Raw genomic sequence first — 22,962 nt, forward strand, 5'->3', positions numbered from 1 at the left:
ATATGAAGATAAGGTAGGGCTGGGGGGTAGAGCTCACAGGTAGAATGCCCTTGGGTTCAGTCCTCAGTAACACACACACACACACACACACACACACACACACACACACACACACACAGAGCCAGGAGTGGTGGCACACGTTTGCAATCCCAGTACTTGGCAGGCTGAGACAGGTTGAAGACAACCTCAGTAAGTTGTGAGAATTCATCAACCCAGAGATACTGTTTCAAAAATAAAAACAGAGCTGGGTGTGTAGCTCGGAGACAGAATGCCCCTGGGTTCAGTCCCCACGTTAAAACACAGGACAGATGAACGGATGGGATCATTTGCTCCTGGGTAAATCCCCAAAAGTCAAACACGAATGCTGCCAAGCTGCCAACGGCCCACACAACAAAACATCCGAATTCTCCCATATACACAAGCAAAAGCAAGCGGAGGAGAGGATGCTCAGCCACCGGGATGAGGATGCTGGGCAGAACCGGAAGTGATCGAGTCGGAACCGGAAGTAATAAAGCCGGAACCGGAAGTGGCGAGCAAGGCTCTCTGCCCGGTGGACTCTACCTTCAGGGCGCCGCAGAGCTCCACCGTGTCCGCGTCGTCCACCACCGTGATTCGGAAATTGGGAGTCTGCAGGAGTTCTTTGAAGAGAAGGCCGTTCTCCATGACTTTGCTGCCTGGTGAAAGTCGAGGGGCCAAAGGACATGAGTAGCGGCCTCTAATCTTAATGTCCACACCTCACAGAGGTTAAAGTAGTGACTTTTCTTACAACAGGAATGCCTGCGTACCTACTTATTTGGGGGACCAGGGATAGGACCCAGAGACATCTACTTCCAAGCTACATCCCCAGCCCTATTTTAATTTTGAAACAGGGACTCGCTAAGTGGCTGACGCAGGCCTCAAACCTGCAATCCTCCTGTGTCACCCTCCCAAGTCCTGGGATTACAGGGTGTGTGCCACCACACCTGGCTATAATAAGTGTTTTATTATTACAAGCATAGAAAACAAAAGGCCGGGTGTGGCCACATACTCTTGTAATCCCAGCAATTGGGAGGCTGAGACTGAAGGATCGTGGTTTGCGGACAGCCTCAGTGAGGCCCTTTGCAATTCAGTGAGACCCAGGTTCAAAATAAAGAATAAAAAGTAGGGCAGGGGGTGTAGCTCAGAGGTTGAATGCCCCTGGGTTCTACCACCAGACCCACAACAAGAAAAAAAAAAAAAATCAGGCTAGGGGTGTAGCTTGGAAGTAGAATGCCTCTGGACTCAATCCCTAGTACCAAAAGCAAAATAAAACAAATCGCAGGCTCTGGAGTGCAACAGTCATCAGTAGCGTGGCGGTATGGGGATATATAGTCACTCACATATACATGTGCTGGGATTGAACAACCCAGTGGTGGTTCTATCCCACTGAGCTACACTCCAACCCTTTGCTTACTTATTGTAGAAGGGATTGGATTTAGAACCATTCTACCTCTGAGCTACACCCCAGCCCTACATTTTTATTCTTTATTTTGAAACAAGGTCTCATTGAGTTGCAAAGAGCCTCACTAAATAGCTGAGGCTGCCCACAAACCTGGATCCTCCTGTCTCAGTCCCCCAAATGCTGGGATCACAAGTGTGCGCCAGCACGCCTGGCTACATGGCTTTGGCTGTCCTTCAGCCTGTAATCTTCGGTTTCAGCCTCCCACATCCTGGGATTACAGGTGCACCACCGTGCCCGGCTTATTTTTCATTTTGAAACTGAGTTTCACTAAATTAATGAGGCTGGCTTCGCAAAGATTGGGATTACAGGCATACCACATCCACCCAGCTAAAACATTGTGAAAGGAGGTTTAGATTCTGACCTCAGCCCCGGAAAGAACGGGAGTTCCCACCAGAAGGGGGCGCCATCGCCCACCACGACAGCATTTCTAAAAGATGTTAAGAATTACACCATTTTTGCCGTTTTGCCGGGCGTGGTGGCGCACGCTTGTCATCCCCGCGCTTGGGAGGCAGAGACAGGAGGATCGCGCAGGTTTGAAGCCAGCCGCGGGCTCTGGCTTAGGAGACCCTGTTTCCAAATAAAAATGTAAAAATAGGCCCGGGAGTGTAGCCCGGAGGTAGAAGGGCTTCAAGAATTACACCATTTTTCTTCCTCTACAGAGGACACAAGTAAGCCAAGACTCTTGAATCTACCATAATTAAAAATTAGCTGCTCTCAGCCAGGCATGCTAGCGCACACCTATAATCCCAGTGCTTGAGGGGCTGGGACAGGAGGACCACAGACTCAGGGCCAGCCTAAGCAATTTAGTAAGATCCCCAGCAACTTAGTGAGACCCCGTTTCAAAATAAAATAGGGCTGGGAATGTGGCTCAGAGGCAGACTGCCCTAGGGTCAATCCCCAGCACACAAACCAGACAAAACTGAGCTGATCCCAACCAGGCTTGGTGCCACATGCCTATAATACCGCTATCGGGAAGGCTGAGACAGGAGGATTCCAGGTTTGAGGCCAGCCTCAGCAACTTAACTAGGCCCTCAACAACTTAGCGAGACCCTGGTAAGAAAAAAGAAGTAGGACTGGGGGTGTAGCTTGGGCGTAAAATACCCCCAGGGGAAAAAAATTAAGCCGGACCCAGCTTGGGGTGATGGTGCTTGCCTTTAATCCCAGTCCCTGGGAGGCTGGGACAGGAGGATCACGCGTTTAGGGGCATCCTTAGCAACCGAATAAGACTCTTTCTTAATGAGACCCCATTTCCAAGTAATAAATAAAATAGGGCTGGGGCTGTAGCTTGATGGTAGAATGCCCTGGGTTCAAATGCCCAGCACCAAAAAAACAAGGGGAAAGAAAATAAGGTCCCAAAGTTCCCCAAGAAGGAAGGCCCGAATGACCACAGTGCAGCTATAAGCGCGAGAAAGTGAGTGTCGTGGCAGCACTGGCGACCGTCCGGCCCACGGCCATCTCCCAGCCGGCCGTGCTGACTTGCGCAGCCCCCTTCCCTCCCAGCCCAGGCCCAGCCCTGCGCCGACTGGCCCAGCTCCCAGGTGTCCACCCCAAGAAGCCCATCAGCTTCTCCCTGCTATTCATGACAGTGGCTTTTTTTTTTTTTTTTTTGATACCAGGGATTGAACCCAGGGGCATTTCTACCTCTGAGTTACACCCCGGCCCTACTTTTTATTCTTCATTTGGAAACAGGGTCTCACTGAGTTGCGGAGGGCCTCACAAAGGAGCGGAGGCTGGCCACGAACCTGCGATCCTCCTGTCTCAGCCTCCCAAGGACTGGGATTATAAGCGTGCGCCACCACGCCCGGTTGATAGATCCTTTTTTTTTTTTTTTTTTTTTTGCTGGGCATTTGAACCCAAGGCATTCTACCATTAATTTGAGGAGCGTGGGCCAGTTGTTTAGGATCATGTCTGTTACTTTTGGGTTTGTCCGATATTTCCTCATGACCAAACTCGAGTTATATAAGATATTTTTTTAAATTATCACTTTCATGTACCATCTCACTTTCAACGTGTGGCTTAATTTAATTCAGGTCACCAGTGTCAACCACAGTCCAACCCATAGAGAAGACAGAAGCGCTGAGTGAAAGGGGTGCCTTCTGCGCCCCAACCTCTCTTTACAAAGGGCCAGCGCTTCCCACGCCCAGCTGGACCTTCCTGCATCAGGCGAGGCCGGTCAGGGGCCTGGCCCACGTGTGCAGGTGTACACCAGGGCCTGGAGATCAATTCCAAGTCTTACAGGGTGATCAAACAGTCAGCTCTAACCAACTGGGAAAGGATTATTGGCAAGTAGGATCGAGTTGGAATAGCTAATCTTTTTAGAGGAGAAAAGTAATTAGATCATTTCACAAGCTATACTAAAACTGCAGATGAATAAAGAATAAACTGTGAAATAATAATATCCATGTCTACATCCACCAGTACCGACCGATGTGTATACGCACACGTGTGTTTATAGAGATCTGTACATACGTACGTTAGTATGTACTAGAATACATATGTACATAAAGACTTTTCTGGGAGGATATTTAGAAACTCCTAATAGTAATTCCCTCTGGGAAGAGGGAACTGGATGAGAAATTACAGTTTAAAAAACGTTTCGTTTTTGCCGGGCGTGGTGGCGGACGCTTGTAATCCCCGCGCTTGGGAGGCAGAGACAGGAGGATCGCGCAGGTTCGAAGCCAGCCGCGCGCGCGCTGGCTTAAGAGACCCTGTTTCCAAATAAAAATGCAAAAATAGGTCTGGGAGTGTAGCCCAGAGGTAGCAGGGCTTCCAGGAACCCCAGTACCACCAAAAACAAAAAACAAAAAACAAACAAACAAAAAACCCAAAAAAACAAACAAATAAACAACAAAACAAAAGTTTCATTTTTTAAATATTGAGACAGGGCTTCCTAGGTTGCAGGGGCTGGCGTCAAATGTGCAATCCTCCTGCCTCAGCCTTCTAAGTACTTGGATTACAGGCCTACTCCTCTGCACCAGGTTTTGTTGAGACCCCGTTTTAAAATAAAATTAAAAAATGACTGGGGTGTATCTGGGGCAGGACGTCCCTGGGATCAGTCCCCAGCACCCCCCACACAACTGTTTGTTACATAGTAAGTAGCAATTACAAGACAGTGTGTGGCTGACAGTAAACATGATAGTTTGCACAAATACAAACAGTACATATTTCACAGAAAAGATATTTTTTAGTGCTATTGGGGATTGAACCCAGGGGCATCCCACCTTCGAGAGACACCCTCAGCCTTATGTTATATTTGGAAAAAAAGGTCTCACTGAGTTGCTGAGGCTAACCTCAAACCTGTGTTCCTCTGGTCTCAGCCTCCCAAGTACTGGGATCACTGTGTGCCTGCCAACTGGACATTAAAACAAAAAAGGTCATCTTCAGATTCTCCATTTCCCCTAATTGTACAGTAAAATGCCCCTATATTATAAACTAAAGCAAAGAGTAGGAAGCCGTCAGGGAGAAACGACTCACATCACTTACACACCTGACCAGGGAGAAGCAAGCTCCGCGGCGCTGGATAAAACAAACTTTCACAGCAAAGCAGCTAAAAATACAATACCGTCACTTTTCCAACAGCACATCCTTTAATATGATCCGGCAACAGCTGAGGACTCTCACAGCCCCCTTTAAAAGGGAATGAGAATTTTCACAACCCAACGTGGGAATAACGCCTCTACTTCATAACGCGTGAGCACAGAGGCACAGCTCTTTTAGGACAAGGGAGGCCTGGAGTCTGCGCGTGTGACCTGGGGACAGGTTATCTGTTCTCCAAGACACGGCTTATTCTCCTGAAAATGAGGGTCGTTCCCATCACTTTTCTCTCACTAGAATGAGCCTCAGGTACTGGTCCCAGTACTACTAGCATCTGAGAGTCAGAACTCTGGTTTCTAGCCAGGTGTGGCGACACACCGCTACCATCCCGGTACTTGGGAGGCTGAGACAGGAGGATAGCAGGCTTAAAACCAGTCTCAGCAACTTGATGAGGCCCTCAGCAACTTAGAGACCTGTTTCCTAGTAAGAAATAAAAAGGGCTGGGGGTGTAGCCCAGAGGTAGAATGCTCCTGGGCTCAGTCCTGAAAAAAGGAAAAGAAAACACCAGAAGCTGGGTGTGGCGGCCTGCACCCGTAATCCCAGTACTTGGGAGGCTGAGACAGGCTCCTGGCCAGCCTCAGCTGCTTAGAGAGGCCCTCCACAACTCAGCGAGACCCTGTTTCAAAATAAGAATAAAAAATAGGGCTGTGGGTGTACCTCGGAGGTAGAATGCATGGTTCCGTCCATGAGTTCCATCCCAGGTACCGCCAAAAAAAGCATTAAAAATTTTAAAAAATAGAAAAAAGGGCTGGGGTGAAGGCTGGTGGTAGAATGCCTCTGGGTTCTAGTACCAAAAAAGAAAGGGAGGGAGGGCGGGAGGGCAGGCCTGAACGGACACAGACACCCAGCCCCGAAGCCCTCACCAATGGTGGTCTCGCAGAACTTCTCCGCAGCCACTTCGCTGGCTATGTTGGCGCCCATCAGCACGCTGATGTCGATGCCCATCTTCTCCCGGATGATGTCAGAGATGAGCCTCAGCCCCTCCGGGCCCTCGTCGATGCCCTGTAAAGGTGTTGGGGAGTTAAGAGGCGCCATCAAGTCAAGGAGTGATTCTGAGTAGGTGCCAGCAAGGCGCGGTGGCGCACGCTTGTAACCCCAGTACTTGGGAGGCTGAGACAGGAGGATCGTAGGTTTGAGGACAGCCTCAGCAAGTAGACTGTCATTAACCTAGGGAGACCCTGTCTCAAAATAAAAATAAACACAAGACTGGGGGAATTCCCACTTGGAGATAGAATGCCCCCAGGTTCAATCTCCAGTACCACAAAAAAAATTCTTTAATGGAATTTCCAGGTGACCCACGTCTGACCTGCACACCAGTTACCTTGATAAGGGTGATGCCCAGGGCTTTCTTGGGCACTCTGCCGGTGATCTCATCGCAGATCCTGTGGATGAACTGGTGGGGGATGACAAACACCAGCAGGTCCGCATCCTGCACGGCCTCGCCGAGGTTGGGGACAGCAACCTGAGCCAGGAGGAAGCAGTTACTCCTACCCCGGGTTTACCTGCTGCCTCTGGCCTGGGGCGGTAGGGAGCTGGTGTAGCTCACCCCACCGCTCGGCTCCAACCCTCCTCCCCTGGGAGAAGTGCCCGTAGCTGCCTGTGCGGCGGATGCCCCTGATCCCAGTACTTTGGAGGCTGAAACAGGAGGCTTGCAGGTTTAAGGACAGCCTCAGAAACATAGCTACACTCTGAGCAATCTAAAAAGCCCCTGTCTTGCCGGGCGTGGTGGCGCACGCCTGTAATCCCCGCGCTCGGGAGGCTGAGACAGGAGGATCGCACGGGTTCAAAGCCAGCCTCAGCTACTTAGTAAGGCTCTCAGCAACTGAGTGAGACCCTGTTTCCAAATAAAATATAAAAAAAAAGGTCTGGGAGTATAGCCCGGAGGTAGAAAGCCTCTGGGTTCTACCCCCAGTACCACACACACACAAAAAAGCCCCTGTCTCCAAACAAAAAAATAAAAAAGGAGCTGAGGATGGAGCTTGGAGGCAGAATGCCCTGGGTTCAATCCCTGGCACCAAATATAAGAGCACGGTGGAGCCCACCCTGCCCGGTGCTGCCCGGCCCGGCATACCCAGCAGGATGAACCGAATGCACTGTCCACCCCGGCTTCTTACCACATTTTCAGGCAGCTTGTGTCCAGGGAGGTATTTTACATTCTCGTGGTCATTATTAATGATGTCCGTCAGTTTTCTCCCATCGACCATCTCTTCAAAGACCCACATCTTGACGGTGGAGGCGAACTTCTGCAGTGTCTTGACATTATTACCAATTATTTTTGCAACAGCCGAACCCCTACAAAGGAAATTGTGGAAAAGAAGGAGAAAATTGAGCTCGCTTGGGCAGAAGAGAAAAGGCATTTGATTAAAATTCAGAAGACCTAGCCGGGCGTGGTGGCGCACGCTTGTAATCCCAGCATTCGGGAGGCTGAGACAGGAGGATCACGGTTCACCGACAGCCTCAGCTACCCTAGTGAGGCCTTCCATAACTTAGTGAGACCCTGTTTCAAAATAAAAAATAAAAAACAGGACAGGGGATGTAGCTCGGAGGCTGAATGCCCCTTGGTTTCATACACACACACACACACACACACACACACACACACACACACACACAAAATAGAGCAGGGGGTATAGCTTGGAGGTCAAATGCCACTGGGTTCCATCCCCAGACCCACAAAATAAGTAAGTAAGTAAATAAATAAATAAATAGACCTAGCAGGGTATGGTGGCACAAGCTTATAATCCCAGTACTTGGGAGGCTGAGACAGGACTGAAGGCTTGAAGCCAGCCTCGGCAAGTAGTGAGACTCTCATCAGCCTAGCAAGAACTTGTTTCCAAATAAAAATAGAATAGGGTTAAGGGTGTAGCTCAGAGGTAGAATGCCCCTGGGCTCAAACCCCAGTACATACAAACACACACCACACACCTAACATAGATTATAATTATTTTCTCTTTGTTGAGATAGAGTGGATAAACTAAACCAGTGACTCTAAACTTTGGCTACACACTAGAATTACTCAGTGAAGTTAAAAATCCTGAGTTGCAAGCTGCACCCTTCAGCAATGAAATTGGCATCAGCAGGTATAGTTGTTGTTGGGGTTTTTTTTTTGTAGTACTGGGGGTGGAACTCAGGGGCTTTTCAACCTCTGGGCTATACTCCCAGACCTATTTTATATTTTTTATTTGGAAACAGGGTCTCGCTAAGTTGCCGAGAGCCTCACTAAGTAGCTGAGGCTGGCTTCGAACCTGTGCAATCCTCCTGTCTCAGCCTCCCAAGCACGGGGATTACAAGCGTGCGCCACCACGCCGGCTGTATAGTTGTTTTTGGAAATTAGGTGGCACTAAATTGCGGTGGGCCTCACTAAATTGCTAAGCTGACTTAGAACCTATGATCCTCCTATCTGAGCCTCCATACCTGGTTTAGTGAGTGTGGTTATTTGTTTGTTGTTTATTTATTTATTTATTTGTACTGGAGATTGAGGCATTTTACCTCCAAGCTCCAGCCCTTTTAATTTCTTTGTTTTGAAACAGAGTCCCATTAGGTTTCTGAGAGCCTCCCTACATTGCTAAGGCTGGCGTTAAACTTGTGATCCTCCTGACTCAGCCTCCCAAGTACTGGGATTACAAGCATGCACCATCTTGCCCAGCTGTGCATGTAGTTGTTAAAGCTCCCCAGTGAGTCCTGTGTCGCCAGAGCCCAGAGCTGCTGTTCTATGGATTGACTTAGAACTCTGAAGTCCTTTTCCATCACAAAATAGCCTTAAATGTCAGTGCTGGGCAGCTGCACCTTACTCTGCCAGCAAGCCGACTCATTAGATAAGTACTGCTAATCCAGTCCTCCTGAAACTTTGTAGAAAGGAGGCCAGGACTCCGAGGCCAGGATCGGAGCCTGCCAAAGGGTGAGGCCAGTGCTGGGGTCAGCGAGGCTGGGATCAGAGCGTGCCATGAGGCAAGGCCGGTGCTGGGGCTCTGGAGGCAGAGATAGGAGCCTGCAGAGGGGTGAGGCTGGTGTCGGGTCCAGCAAGGCTGGAATCAGAGTCTGCCGTGAGGCAGGACCGTTGCTGGGGCCTTGGAGGGAGAGATCAGAACCTGCCAAGGGGTGAGAATGGTGCCGGGACCAGGGAGACCAGGATTGGAGTCTGCCGTGAGGCAAGGCCGGTGCCGGAGCCTCGGAGGCTGGGATCAGAGCCTGCCGAGGGGGAAGGCCAGTGCTGTGGACTCGGAGGCCGAGATCGGAGCCTGCTATGCGGCAAGGCCGGTACTGGGGTCAGCAAGGCCGAGATCGGTGCCTGCCATTTGGTGAGGCCGTAGCTGGAGCCAGCGAGGCCGAGAAAGGAGCTAGCCTAAAGACAAGGCTGGTGCTGGGGCCCCGAGGCTGGGATCGGAGCCTGCCAGGAGACAAGGCCAATACTGGAGCCAGCGAGGCCGTGAGCAGAGTCTACCGGGTGGCCAGGGCGGTGTCGGGGCCTTCAAGAGTGGGATTGGAACTTGCAAAGAGGCATACACAAAGAAATATCACAGAAAAGTGAAAAAAAAATGGATGCTCTCCCTAATATGCAAAACTAGGAAGAAATGGGTAATAGGAGGGAATCTAATGGAAGAAGGGGCCCTATGGAGGAGCAATTAAGGTGACCAATCAGAGGGGATGGGATGGGGGAAGATGGAATCTCTTCAAAAAAGCACATGATGTACGTAAATAAATATATCAGTGTTAAACACTAAATCAAGCATAGGATTGAGAAGGAGTGGGATGGGGATTGGATGAAGGATGATTGGATGATGAGTACTTGGAAATCTTAACAAGTCTTGTATTCCATTGTGATGTTTGACTACAATGCACCAATAAAAATGTATTAAAAATTAAAAAATTAAAAATTAACAAAAAAAGGAGTTTCCCACTATCACGATTGTCTTTATTATAATTTTGGAAAGTGCAGCACCTGCTGGGGACTCACGGGGGCTCAGGGCTCCAGGGCCCAGCATCCCCTAGAATCAAAGGAATTACACAAGATTGAAAACACACACATGATTGCTGGGCATCAGGCAGCAACTGATGGGACTCCGAGCCAAAAATAAAACCAGGACCCCGAGGCCCCTGCTCCCTAGGACCTGCCTGGCGTGCAGCTGCTCTACAGCGGCCAAGGAGGGAGCCAGGTGTCAGGCAAACCTGAGGTGTGCGCTGCAGAGAGTTAGGAAACGTTAAGTGGACGCCGGAACTACTAAGAACCAGGTGCACGCCTGTAATGCCAGGTGCACTTGGGAGAATGAGAGGGGAGGACCGCAGGTTTGAGGCCAGCTTCAGCCATTTAGCAAGATCCTTGGCAACTTAGTGGGGCCCTGTTTCAAAATCTTTTTTTTTTTCCTGCGGGTCTGGGATGGAACCCAGGGGCATTTGACCTCCGAGCTGTACCCTCCACCCTATTTTTATTCTTTATTTTGAAACAGGGTTTCACTAAGTTGCAGAGGGCCTCACTAAGTAGCTGAGGCTGTCTGTGAACCACGATCCTCCAGTCTCAGCCTCCCGAAAGCTAGAATTACAAGCATGCGCCACCACGTCCTGGCTCAAAATCTTTTTTTTTTTTTTTTGGTGGTACTGGCGTTCCTGGAAGCCCGCCTACCTCTGGGCTACACTCCTAGACCTATTTTTACATTTTTATTTGGAAACAGGGTCTCCTAAGCCAGCGCACGCGGCTGGCTTCGAACCTGCGTGATCCTCCTGTCTCTGCCTCCCAAGCGCGGGGATTACAAGCGTGCGCCACCACGCCCGGCTCAAAATCTTTTTTAAAAAAATTAAAAGGGCTGGGGATGTAGCTCAGAGGTAGAAAGTGCCGAGGTTCAATCCCAGGTACCAAAAAAGTGTTTAATCAGCAAGTAACAGCGCAGGTGGGAAGCTGACCTGGCCTCGAACTTGCAATCCTCCTATCTCAGCCTCCCAAACACTGGGAACACAAGTGTATGCCACCACACGTGGCTCACACAACCCCTTTTACATGAAGAAACCGAAGCCAGGGGGTCATGCAGGTGGTTCATGGGCAAACAGAGGGGTCCACACCCCAGGGCCGGCCTCCACCACCTCCCTCTTACACCCTGAGGACCAGCTACAGGTCGCCAGGTCCTAACTCCAGCGGGGAACACAGGTGTCCCCAAGGCATCCCTGCCCAGGCCCGGCCCGTCCTCTCCAAGGTGGTGCAGTGTTAATCAGACGTGGGCTGTCCACCAGCCAGGGAGTGACCACTGAGCGAGTCAGGCGGAGCCCAGGATGGCCTCGCCCAGCCTTCCTCAGGTGCAGGGTCCATAGCGGCCAGGAGGGACCCTCCCGTCCATCTCTCCTCTCACCAAGCAAGAAAGTGAGACTGGGCCAGGGCTCGGCTGGACTCTGGCAGCCTATCTCCCCGGGGCTGAGCTGGGCTACGGCTCCGTGCACCAGACGGTGGCCAAGTTTGGCGTAAATAAAATCCATTCCTCACTCACACAAGCAAAACATGAGAGAAGAAAAAAGAACGATGAATCATCTCCGCGCCCGGGCAGAGCCGCAGTTGACACGGTGTGTGATTCTCTGTGGTGGAAGGTTCCTCACATACAGTGGGACCGCCACGAGTGTTAGATGCAGGTGTAAGAAAATGAAGTGCTTTCAAAACAGGTGCGCCTTGCTGGATGTCTATTTGATCTCCGGATAGGTGAGCTTTCTACGCTTCAAATCAAAAGAATAAACCAGAGGGAGGGGGGAGAGGTCAGTGTGAAGAGCTTCACTTAAAGAAAAGAGGCAGGAAAACTTTTCTATCTACAAAATTCAAACTGCAGACGGGAGTGCTTCCTATAGAAGGATAGGTTCAACTCAAAGCAGGACGCTAAATGGGACATGCCTTGGGATCATTCCCAATTAAAAAACACACTGCTCACACTCCCCAAAGATGGGCTCAATTAAAAATAGAAACAGGAGCCGGGCGTGGGGGCTCACGCTTGTAATCCCAGCATTTTGGAGGCCGAGACAGGATCGCGCAGGTTCGAAGCCAGCCTCAGCTACTTAGTGAGGCCCTGTTTCCAAATAAAGAATAATAAAAAAAAAAAAAATAGGGCTGGGGGTGTCGCTCGGAGGTAGAATGCCCCCGGGTTTTATCCCTAGCACTGCAAAAAAATAAAGTATATATATCAAGACCTAGCAAGACCCTGTTCCAAAATAAAAATAAAAAAGGGCTGGGGGTGTCGCTCGGAGGTAGAATGCCCCTGGGTTTTATCCCTAGTACTGCAAAAAAAGAAAAGTTTATATCAGCCTGGCGTGTGGCACACGCCTATAATCCCAGTTCTTAGGAGGCTGAGACGGGAGGCTCACAGGCTCGAGGACAGCCTTAGCAAGGAGCGAGAGGGTCAACCTAGCAAGACCCTGTTCCAAAATAAAAATCAAAAAGGGATGGGGTGTAGCTCTGAGGTGGAACGCCCCACGGTGCGGGGTGGGGGGTGTCCCCGGGAACCTATTAGAAATGCTTAGTTAGCCTCAAGCCCCTCTGGGGCCTGGATGCAGAGTCTGCCCTGTATCACTGCCCCTAAGAAGCTCCAGGCACAAACTATTACCAGAACAAGGCACTTTCTTGTGGATAGGATCGTGAGGGCGTGGTGCTGTATTCTTCCTACTTAATGTTCCCAATTTTCCAAAACAGAGTATCACTGAAAGTTAGCCTTCCTTTTAATTATAAAGGGGTCTTATCTTTTTAGCTATCTTAACCCAATCTAAATCAGACAAGCTTCAGCTGGTCTCAAGCCCTGAGAAAGCCCCAGGGAGGGCAGGAGCCACACGTGCCCAGGCTGGGCTTCAGCCAATATCAATTTCCAGGGTTTTTTCAGAAGAGTCGAGTCAGAGCAGTCAGCCCGGGTGGGGGTCACCTCTGCTGACCTGTTCTAAAACATCTCTCCAGGGCGTGGTCAGCACCCTGGGGGAAGGTGCCCGGGGGACTGGAGTGAGCCTCAGTGGATTCCTGTTAGAGTCAAAGGCATCAGTAGCAGGAGACCCCCAACTCCTGCAGGAGCCCCACCCAAGGGTCCCGGAGAACGTTGTAAGTCATAAGTCATCCGCTCATATCTGCCTTCCACTATTTTCTGTGAGGGTCTTGCTAAGTTTCTGCAGCTTGTGTGAGGCCCTCTGCAACTTAGTACCACCAAAAAAATAAAGAATAAAAAATTCGGGCTGTGGGTGGAGTGCAGAAATAGAATGCTGCTGATTTTTGTGTGTGTGTGTGTGTGTGGTACTGGGGGTGGAACCCAGGGGCTTTCTACCTCCGGGCTATACCCCCAGACCTATTATATATTTTATTTGGAAACAGGGTCTCACTAAGTTGCTGAGAGCCTCACTAAGTAGCTGAAGCTGGCTTCGAACCTGTGTGATCCTCCTGTCTCAGCCTCCCAAGAGTGTAGATTACAAGCGTGCGCCACCACACCTGGCAAATGCTGCTGGTTCCAAACCCCAGTACCACAAAAAACAAACAAACAAAAAACCCGGCGTGGTGCACGCTTGTCATCCCAGTATTTGAGAGGCAGTTTTGCGGCTGGCCTTAGCTACTTAGTGAGGCCCTCTGCAACTCAGTGACACCCTGTCTCAAAATAAAGAATAAAAAATAGGGCAGGGGGTGTAGCTCGGAGGTCGAATGCCCCTGGGTTCCATCCCCAGACCCGCAAAAAATAAAATATTCAGTCTAATTTTGGACAAAAGGGGTCTTTGATCTCGAAGATATTTTTTCCACCACACTGGGGTGGCTACGTGAATTACTGGTTTTCTCCTGGGGATATTTCTGTTCAGATAGGCAGTGTCTAGCCGTTTGTTCAGCGAGAGCCCTTTTCCAGAGGTAGAGAAACATCAAGTCTAGGGCTTTGGTTGTCTGTTTAAAGCCATGCAAAACACTTCCTCTTTCAGCACTGGGAAAGCCTGGTAGGAGTCAACTGAGGATACAGTGCTCAAGGCCACCTGGGGCAGCCCTGTAGCCAAGGATGGGAATGCGGAACTGTTACAAGCTCTAAATAATGACAATGTTTCTCAAACTGGGCTGTGCAGGTTCTAAAGTAACACAGGAGGAAACACCCCCTTCACCCCAGCCTCATTTGCTACTGTGAAATACTTCTTTTCAGCTCTATGGGAAGTATCCTGGGTCACAGTGTAAATTGCCTGCCAGTTAGTTATAAACCCTAAAATTTAGCCGGGAGTGGTGGTACACCTTGTAATCCCGGCATCTGGGAGGCTGAGACGGGAGGATCACAGTTCAGGGACAGCCTCAGCTACTTAGTGAGGCCCTTTGCAAGTCAGTAAGACCCTGTTCCAAAATAAAGAATAAAAAGCAGGGCTGGGGGTATAGCTTGGAGGTAATATGTCCCTGGGTTCCATCTCCAGTACTGGGAAAAAAAAACAAAAAACAAAAAACAAAAAACCTAAAAACTTTAAAGTCAGCTGGGCAGGGTGGTGCAGGCCTGTCATGCCAGTACTTGAGAAGCTGAGACTGGGATGGCAGGTGCAGGGACAACCTCAGCAAGTAGGCCCTCGTCAACTCAGTGAGACCTTGATTCTATTTTATTTATCTTTTATTTTTTTCGGGTCTGGGGATGGAACTCAGAGACATTTGACCTCTGAGCTACACTCCTGCCCTATTTTTTATTATTTATTTTGAAACAGGGTCTCACTAAATTGCAGAGGGCCCCACTAAGTAGCTGAGGCTGGCCATAAACCTGGGACCCTCCTATCTCGCCTCCAGAGTACTGGCACCACAAGGGGGCGCCACCACACCCAGCTTGTTGAGGTTTAAAAGTGCTGAGATCCACACTCCAGACACACAGGAACCAATGAGTGTTCCTTATTATTACTTTCCCTGCTAAGGGAGAGGAGGGCGTGCAGGAGAGAGATAAATAAGCAGGTGGGATGCCACCAGCGGTGGGTGGGGTGCACCTGTCACCCCAGTACTTGGGAGGCTGAGACCAGAGGGTCGCAGGTTTGCAGCCAGCCTCAGCAGCTTGGTGAGAACTATTCCAAAATAAAATTTAAAAAATTAAAAAAAATAAGTAAACAAGCGGGGTGTGCTGGCGCATGTTTGTAATCCCCGCTCTTGGGAGGCTGAGACAGGAGGATTGCACAGGTTCGAAGCCAGCCTCAGCTACTTAGTGAGGCTCTCAGCAACTTAGTGAGACCATGTTTCCAAATAAAAATACATAAAATAAAGGTCTGGGAATATAGCCCGGAGGTAGAAAGTCCCTGGATTCCACCCCCAGTACCACGAAAAAATAATAAGTAAATAGCATAAAACTGGGAGGTTTAGCTCAGAGAAAATACGCCTGAGTTCAATCCCCAGTACCCCCCCCCCACAAACACAAGAAAAAAACCAAACAGGTGGGGTTAAGATAAGAACCCTGAGAGTGGCTCACTGTTCCTAGAACATTGCTCCTTTTTTTTTTTTTTTTTTTTTGGTGGTACTGGGGTTCCTGGAAGCCCTTCTACCTCCGGGCTACACTCCCAGACCTATTTTCCTATTTTTTTACATTTTTATTTGGAAACAGGGTCTCCTAAGCCAGCGCGCGCGGCTGGCTTCGAACCTGCGCGATCCTCCTGTCTCTGCCTCCCAAGCGCGGGGATTACAAGCGTGCGCCACCACGTCCGGCTATCCTATTTTTATTTGGAAGGGGATAGCGATGGAGACAGGGGACTCAGCATCCCTTCTTCTTTAATTGTACAAAATCCTCGCCCTGGCGGGGAGGGAGCTCTGACCTCTCCCAGCCGGGATCTAACCACCAACCTCAGCCTCCCGCTCCCGGAGCATGGCCGGCAGCGCCTCCTGTGGACGGGGGCGGGATTGCTTCTGACCACCGTGGCCAAATGACAGTGGCTCCAAGTGGTTTTGCCCGCCTGCCCCTTCTTTCCTTCTGCTTCTCTGCAGAAGGGTGCTGAGCCCTGGGGCACTGCACCACTGAGCAACCACATTTTTGTTTTGAGACAGGGTCTCCCTAAATTGCAGTCGGCCTTGAGTAGCTCAGTCCCCGCCTGGCTGCAGGGTGGTTTCTCAGTCTCTGCAGCAAGAGACCAAAGGGAGCCGAGGGCGGGGCGCTGGGTGCACCTGTCCTGTCTCAGGGACGATGGCTGGCGAAGGGCCACGATGGGCAGGCAGCCCAGGACCACTCCAGCTGCGTGGGCCGCTCTTCTTGTCTTCCCATCCTCCCCTCTGCTCCTTGGCCAAACTCCAGCCCCGACCATTTTGTGTCTGTGATGGCTCTGGCCAGGGAGGAAGAAACTATACACAAAGCCTCGTGCTGGGGCACGTGCTTGCAAGCCCTGTATTTGGGAGGTTGAGACTGGAGGGCTGCGGGTTCGAGGACAGCCTCGACAAGTAGTGAGACTCTTTATTATCAGCCTAGCAAGACCCTGTTTCAAAATAAAAATAAGAAATAGAGCTGGGGTGCAGCTCAGAGGTAGAATGCCCCTGGGTTCCATCCCAAGTACCACACACACACACACAAATAGGGCTGCGTGTGAACACCCCTGGATTCAATCCCCTGTCTCTCTTTCTCTTCCTCCCTCTCTCTGTCACACACAACACACACACACACACACACACACACACACACACACACACAAAGAGAAATTAATAACATCAGCTACCTGTTGTACTGGGCGCTGACCATGATACACTCTCCCCATGTCATTTTTTTTTTTTTTTTGCGGGTCTGGGGATGAAACCCAGGGGCATTCGACCTTCGAGCTATACCCCCTGCCCTATTTTTTATTCTTTATTTTGAGACAGGGTCTCACTGAGTTGCAAAGGGCCTCACTAAGTAGCTGAGGCTGCCTGCTCAGCTTCTGGTCTCAGCCTCCCACATGCTGGGATGACAAAACCAGCATCACCACACCCGGCTCAGGTCACTTATAATCCCACTGCAATCCTAGTCCGCAGGAACCAATCTCGTAAGCAATGATTCACAAAGAAAAGCCATTTTCCCAAGGGGCTACCAAGCAGGGGACTAGGCTAGAAACCCAGGGGGTGGGCTTTAAAGCCCCTCCTCATACCACTGCACCACCCTGCCTGTAAAGCAGGCTTGCGGTATGTATGATTCTGGGTTTACACTCCCTACCAGAGGTGTAAACGTAGCCAAGGTTTTGGTTCTAGGGCTGTAATTTGCGCTGTCTGGGTGACCTTCCCCAGGGGCTGATAAGGAAACCGTTACAAGTTTGAAGGAAACTGGGGTGGTTTGTTTGTTGCGAGTCACGGGGCGTGAAGGGTTAAGCAGCCCCTCCGGTCCCCCAGCTAGCAGGGCTCCTCTTCTGACTTGTCTGGAGGAAGACAAGCTTGCCAAAGGACAGGACAAGAACATGTTGCACAACTCTGCTTTCCCACCCACGTCCTTCCTGGATGAGGCTGCCTGGCCAGCGGCTGCTGGAGGCAGATGCCGAGGGGAGGGGGGGCAGGTGAGTTTACCAAGGACAACTGATATTTACATAAGCACCCCCAGTGACTTCAGAGTCCCAATGTAAATATTGCTTAAGGCACTTGAAATCCCTGAGGTTAGGAACCAGATCTGGGGGGCTAGGTCCAGCACCCAGGAATTGGTTTTAGGAATACAAAGTAAAGTCCCTTAGAGAAAAATCTGCCCTACCTTCAGGGAGCTTCCAAGGTAATTCTGGAGCCAGTCATCTTCGGCCCACTCCTTAAAAAATGTTTTTTTTTTTTTCTTGCAAGACTGGGGATTGAACCCAGGGGTACTCTACCACTGAGCTACATCCAGGGCCCCCCTTTTTGTATTTTGATAGGGTCTCCCTTAGTGGCCCAGGCTTGGCCTTGAACTTAAGATCCTTCAGCCTCAGCCCTTACAAATCCTAAAGTGGGTTTTAAAAGATGCTATTTAAAATGTATCCTAAATGTAACCCATCTGGTCACAGATCTGCATTCCACTTAGTACTTTTGATTTTATCAAAGGGTGAGTTTTTTGCCTCCGGGCAGGGTCTGTGTGCTGGGGTGTTTGTTGGTGTTCCTGTAAAGGCCAGAGTGCCTCCCCGTCTAGGGGTTATCGCGGGTTCCAGTTCCAAGTTCCTGAATCTCGGGGAGAGGTGGTGCCCACTGTCTAGGACTGGAGGGACTCTGTACCCCAGGCGGAAGCAGGGAAGCCACAACTGTTCCCCCACGATCAGTAATGAATGGGCCCGGCAGCCAGCCCAAAGCGTCAGCACATCTCTACTGCGCGCCTGCGGCCAAGCTCTACTCCGTTTCCCGGGCAGGCACAGCAGAATGAAGCCCTGGATGGCAGCCAAATCTCGGAGGGTGTGGGAGGCTCTCGTACTAATCTTTCTTTTTGTACCAGGGATTGAACCCAGGAGATTCTATACCCCACAGCCCTATTGTATTGTTTTGTTTTGAAACAGGGTCTGGGTAGGCTGCTGGTAGGCGCCCAGCTGGCTGAGGCTGGCCCAGAAAGCGCGGTCCTCCCAAGTACTAGGATTACAGGCCTGGGCTGCCGTGCCCAGCTCGCTCACCACTCCTGCTCGGCACATGCCCAGCCTGGCAGAGCTATCCTACCAGCACCAGCACCTGCATGCCAGGAAAGGGGGCTGGGGTCGGAAGAATTACACAAAAAAGCAAAGCAATGCTACGGGAGCTGATGCTAACGGTGCTTTTCCAATGGCTGGTCCAAAGGGCAGCTGACATTGACAGTGACCTTGAACACAACTGGCAGAGCCCCCAAATCAGGCCTGTAGCACTCGCCTGTAATCCCAGCACTCGGGAGGCTGAGACAGGAGGATCGCAGTTCACGGGCCGGCCTCAGCTTCTTAGCGGGACCCTCTGCAACTTAGTGAGGCCCTGTTTCAAAGTAAAAAATAAAAAATAGGGCTGGGGGGTGTAGCTTGGAGGTAGGATGGCCCTGGGTTCCATCCCCAGTACCTCAAAAAGCCTGGCAGAGCCAAAGAAAGCTCTGGGTGTTAACAACTCCCTGTTGCCAAGGGACATCCTGCTGTTGGTTGGAAAAATTATATTGTGCCAAAAAGTTCTTAATACCCTTGTATTTACAGGACAGAAGAAGATAAGGACATAGGTAAACAGCCGCTGTGTCTGACGGAATTCCTCCAGGAAGGAGATTACTACACTGGCTTTCACTATAGGAGGTATTTTAGGGGCACAAGTATAAAATGGAAAATGTTTCACTTTTTTTGTTATTGTTTTTAGTACCTACTAGTTTTTTTGTTTTGTTTTGTTTGTTTTTTCTTGTGGTACTGGGGGTGGAACCCAGGGGCTTTTCTACCTCCGGGCTATACTCCAGACCTATTTTATACTTCATTTGGAAACAGGGTCTCACTAAGTTGCTGAGAGCCTCACTAAGTAGCTGAGGCTGGCTTCGAACCTGTGCGACCCTGCTGTCTCAGCCTCCCAAGCGCGGGGATTACAAGTGTGAGTCACCACGTCCAGCAGGACCTACTAGTTTTTTAAAAACACATGAATGAAGCTGGGCGTGGTGGCGCATGCTTGTAATCCCAGCATTCCGGAGGCTGAGACAGGATCGAGGACAGCCTCAGCTACTTAGTGTGGCCCTCTGTAACTCAATTGATACCCTGTTTCAAACTAAGGAATAAAAAAAGTAGGATTGGGGGTGTAGCTTAGAGGTAGAATGCCCCTGAGTTTCATCTCCAGAACTGAGGAAAAAAAGAAAGAAAGAAAAACACATGAATGAAGCTGGGCATGGTGACACATGCTTATAATCCCAGTACTTGGGAGGCTGAGACAGGAGGATCACAGGTACCTGGTCAGCCTCAGGAACTTAATGAGGCCCTCAGAACAAAATAAAAAAAAGGATTAAAGGAGGGCTGGAGGATAACCTGGAGATAGAAGACCACTGGGTTCCATCCCCAGTAACACACGCGCGCGTGACGTGGTGTGTGGGATGTGGTGGCACACACTTGCAATCCAACAACTGGAAAGGCTGAGGCAGGACCGAGAGTTTGAGATCAGGTTGGGCAATTTAGAAAGGTCTTGTCTCAAAATAAAATTTAACCTGGGCATGGTTCAGTTCACTCATAATCCCAGCCATTTGGGAGGCTGAAACAGGAGGATGACAGGTTCGTGGCCAGCCTCAGCTACTTAGTGGGGGCCTTCACAACTTAGTGAGAGCCTGTTTCAAAATAAAGAATTAAAAAATAATAATAAACTGGGCATGGTGGCACACGTTTGTAATCCCAGCATTCGGGAGGCTGAGACCGGAGGACCGCAGTTCGTGGACAGCCTCAGCTACTTAGTGAGGTCCTCTGCAACTCAGTGAGACCCGGTTTCAAAATAAAGAATAAAAAATAGGGCTGGGGATGTAGCTCAGAGGTAGAATGGCCCTGGGTTCAATCCCTGAAAAAATAAAAATTAAAAAAGGGCTGGGCTGTAGCTCAGTGGTAGAGTGCTTGCTCTGGTTCAGCTCCGCCCCACACCCCCGCAGTACCACACACACACACACACACACACACACACACACACACACACACACACACAGTGACTGGTAGGCTTGCCTAGCAGGTATAAGACAGGAGGATCCCAGGTTCAAGGACAGCCTCAGGAAATAGTGAAACTCCCATCAACCTAGCAAGACCCTGTTTCAAAATTTAAAAAAAAAATCAACTAGGGGGTGTAGCTTGGAAGTAGCATGCCCCTGAATTCAATCTCCAATCCCGGGGTGGGGGAGAGTGAATATATTATCGAATCAAATATAATTTAGGGTTTTTGTTTTATTTTGGGTACAGAGGATTGAACTCGAGACATTTAATTATAGTTACACAATTCATTTGGGGGCTGGTGATATGGCCCAGTGGTGGACCCCATGCTTAGCATTTGACAGACCCTGGGTTCAATCCCTAGCAGCAAAAATTAAATCAAACATTCATTTAGTATTTACTTAAAATAGGCCAGGCACTTAGGGTAGATTTAGTCTCAAGAGTTGGGTGGGGCTGGGTGTGGTGGAGCATAGTTGTAATCCCTGCTCTTGGGAGGCTGAGACAGGAGGATCACGCAGGTTAGAAACCAGCCTCAGCTACTTAGTGAGACTCAGCAACTTAGTGAGACCCTGTTTCCAGATAAAATATAAAAATAGGTCTGGGACTGTAGCCCAGAGGTAGAAAGCCCCTAGGTTCCATGCCCGGAACCACCCAAAAATAAATAAATAAAAGAGTTGGGTGGGAAACTGGGCGTGGTGGACCATGCTTGTAATCCCAGTACTTGGGAGTGAGAAGGAGGATTCATGGTTTCCGCCCAGCTTCAACAACTTAGGCCCTTCACAACTTAAAGTAACCCTGGTTCAAAATAGAGAATAAACTGGGTGTGGTGGCACACACGCTTGTAATCCCAGCATTTGGGAGGCAGAGACAGGAGAATGGCGGTTCAAGGCCAGCCTCAGCTACTTAGTGAGGGCTTTGCAACTCAGTGAGACCCTGTTTCAAACTAAAGAATAAAAAATAGGGCTGGGGGTGTAGCTCAGAGGTAGAATACCCTTCGGTTCAATCCCCAGTAGGCACACACACAAAAGTCAGGTGGAAAGTTGCAGAGGCAGAAAACTAAATAAATTATTCCAGTGCAGGGACAAAGGTGATCAATATAGGACCAAGAAATGCCAAAGTGGAGAACCTGTAAGGTTTCCTCTAAGAATTACTTTCTGGGCCTAGTCTTTTTAACAGAGTCTCAGGAAGTTGCAGAGACCTCACTAAATTGCCAAAGGCTACCTTTGACACTGTGAGCCTCCGGTCCACCCTCCCAAGTCCTGGGATTACAGGCATGCTCCACTACACCGAACCTTAAAGGAGACCAAATACCTAGTATCAACTCCTGCCGCGCTCCTAGCAGTCCGAACTGTAATGCGAGTCAGGTCACACACCACACAGGTAAACAAGAAACACGGAAAGAGCAAGGACCCAGGACCTACTCCCTCCAACGTGGGAAAGAGCACAGCGACCAGGGGAGAGAGGCTGCAAAATGCCAGAGCCACATCCCGCGCCTTTCCTGCCCATCGGCCACCCAGCTCGGCACGGAGCCTCCCAGTGCAGGTGCGATGCAGGTAGGTAGGGTGCTCGCGGGAGCACCGAGCGCGCAAAGCTCTGTACAAGTCTCGCAAGGCCGAGTGGAGACGCCAAGCTCTGCAGGCGCCTCCGGAGAATTCCAGCGCCCCGGGAATTCCAGCGAGGCCTGTTGGAACTCGGATTTTCTTCTGGATCCCACGTTACTGTGATACTGGACGTAAGCGAAGGGGACAGTGAGACCTGCACCTGCAGGGGCAAGCGCCTGTCCACCTGACACCCGGGTAGCAAGAGCCCCGTTAGCCCCCCGTGCCTCAGTTTCCCCAACACCAAAACTGCAGAAAGAACGCCCGAGCCTCCTTCCACGCCCTGCCCTGCGCGATGGATCGGCGGGCAAGGCAGAGCACCCTTGGGTGTGGCTGCAGGACACCCCGGCGTGGCGAGCACCCGTGCCCGGTGCCCACGCCGCGAGGGCGCCAGCCCCGGCCGCCGGCAAGGCTCCCTGCAGGCGGAGCCCGCGCCGCCCCCGCCGCGCTCACCAGTTCCCCGAGCCCACGATGCACACTTTGAGCGGCGCCGCTGCCATCGCCAGGCCGGAGTGCTGCAGCCGCTCGGGGCCCCAGCCGGCTGCCGGCCTCCGCCCGCTCCGCCAGGCCCGCGGGGCTCGCGGCGACCCCGCCCCGCCGGCCTCTGGGCCAATGGCGGCGGCCGCCGGGGTCCCGGCGCCCGGGCCAAGGCTGACAGCCGGGAAGACCCGCCCACCGCTCCCAAGAGCCTCTGCGCGCCGGCCACGCCTCCAGCCACGCCCACGCCCGGGCATGCTGGGACTTGTAGTCTGCACCCTGGGCGCCGCCAGAGGCCAGACTCTCTGAGCCCCAGGGCGCCGCGCACCCTCC

The 22,962-nt window shown here is 50.8% G+C and overlaps 1 protein-coding gene across 1 annotated transcript in view; it reads right to left on the reverse strand.

Moving 5' to 3' along the window:
* The window catches only part of GPD1L (glycerol-3-phosphate dehydrogenase 1 like), a gene marked incomplete at its 3' end in the record, with an annotated part of 33,739 nt that extends 11,084 nt beyond the window's left edge, over positions 1-22,655 (reverse strand). Inside the window, exons 1-5 of the mRNA XM_080715930.1 lie at positions 22,606-22,655; positions 7,189-7,366; positions 6,396-6,536; positions 5,938-6,076; positions 562-674 (exon numbers count right to left, since the gene is read on the reverse strand). Of these exons, the coding sequence (XP_080572056.1) occupies positions 562-674; positions 5,938-6,076; positions 6,396-6,536; positions 7,189-7,366; positions 22,606-22,652 (618 nt within the window). The 5' untranslated portion in view covers positions 22,653-22,655. The remainder of the gene's footprint in view (positions 1-561; positions 675-5,937; positions 6,077-6,395; positions 6,537-7,188; positions 7,367-22,605) is intronic.
* Positions 22,656-22,962: the final 307 nt, after the last annotated feature.

This window comes from Muscardinus avellanarius (genome assembly GCF_963383645.1).
Source record: "Muscardinus avellanarius genome assembly, chromosome: 18".
NCBI lineage: Eukaryota > Metazoa > Chordata > Mammalia > Rodentia > Gliridae > Muscardinus > Muscardinus avellanarius.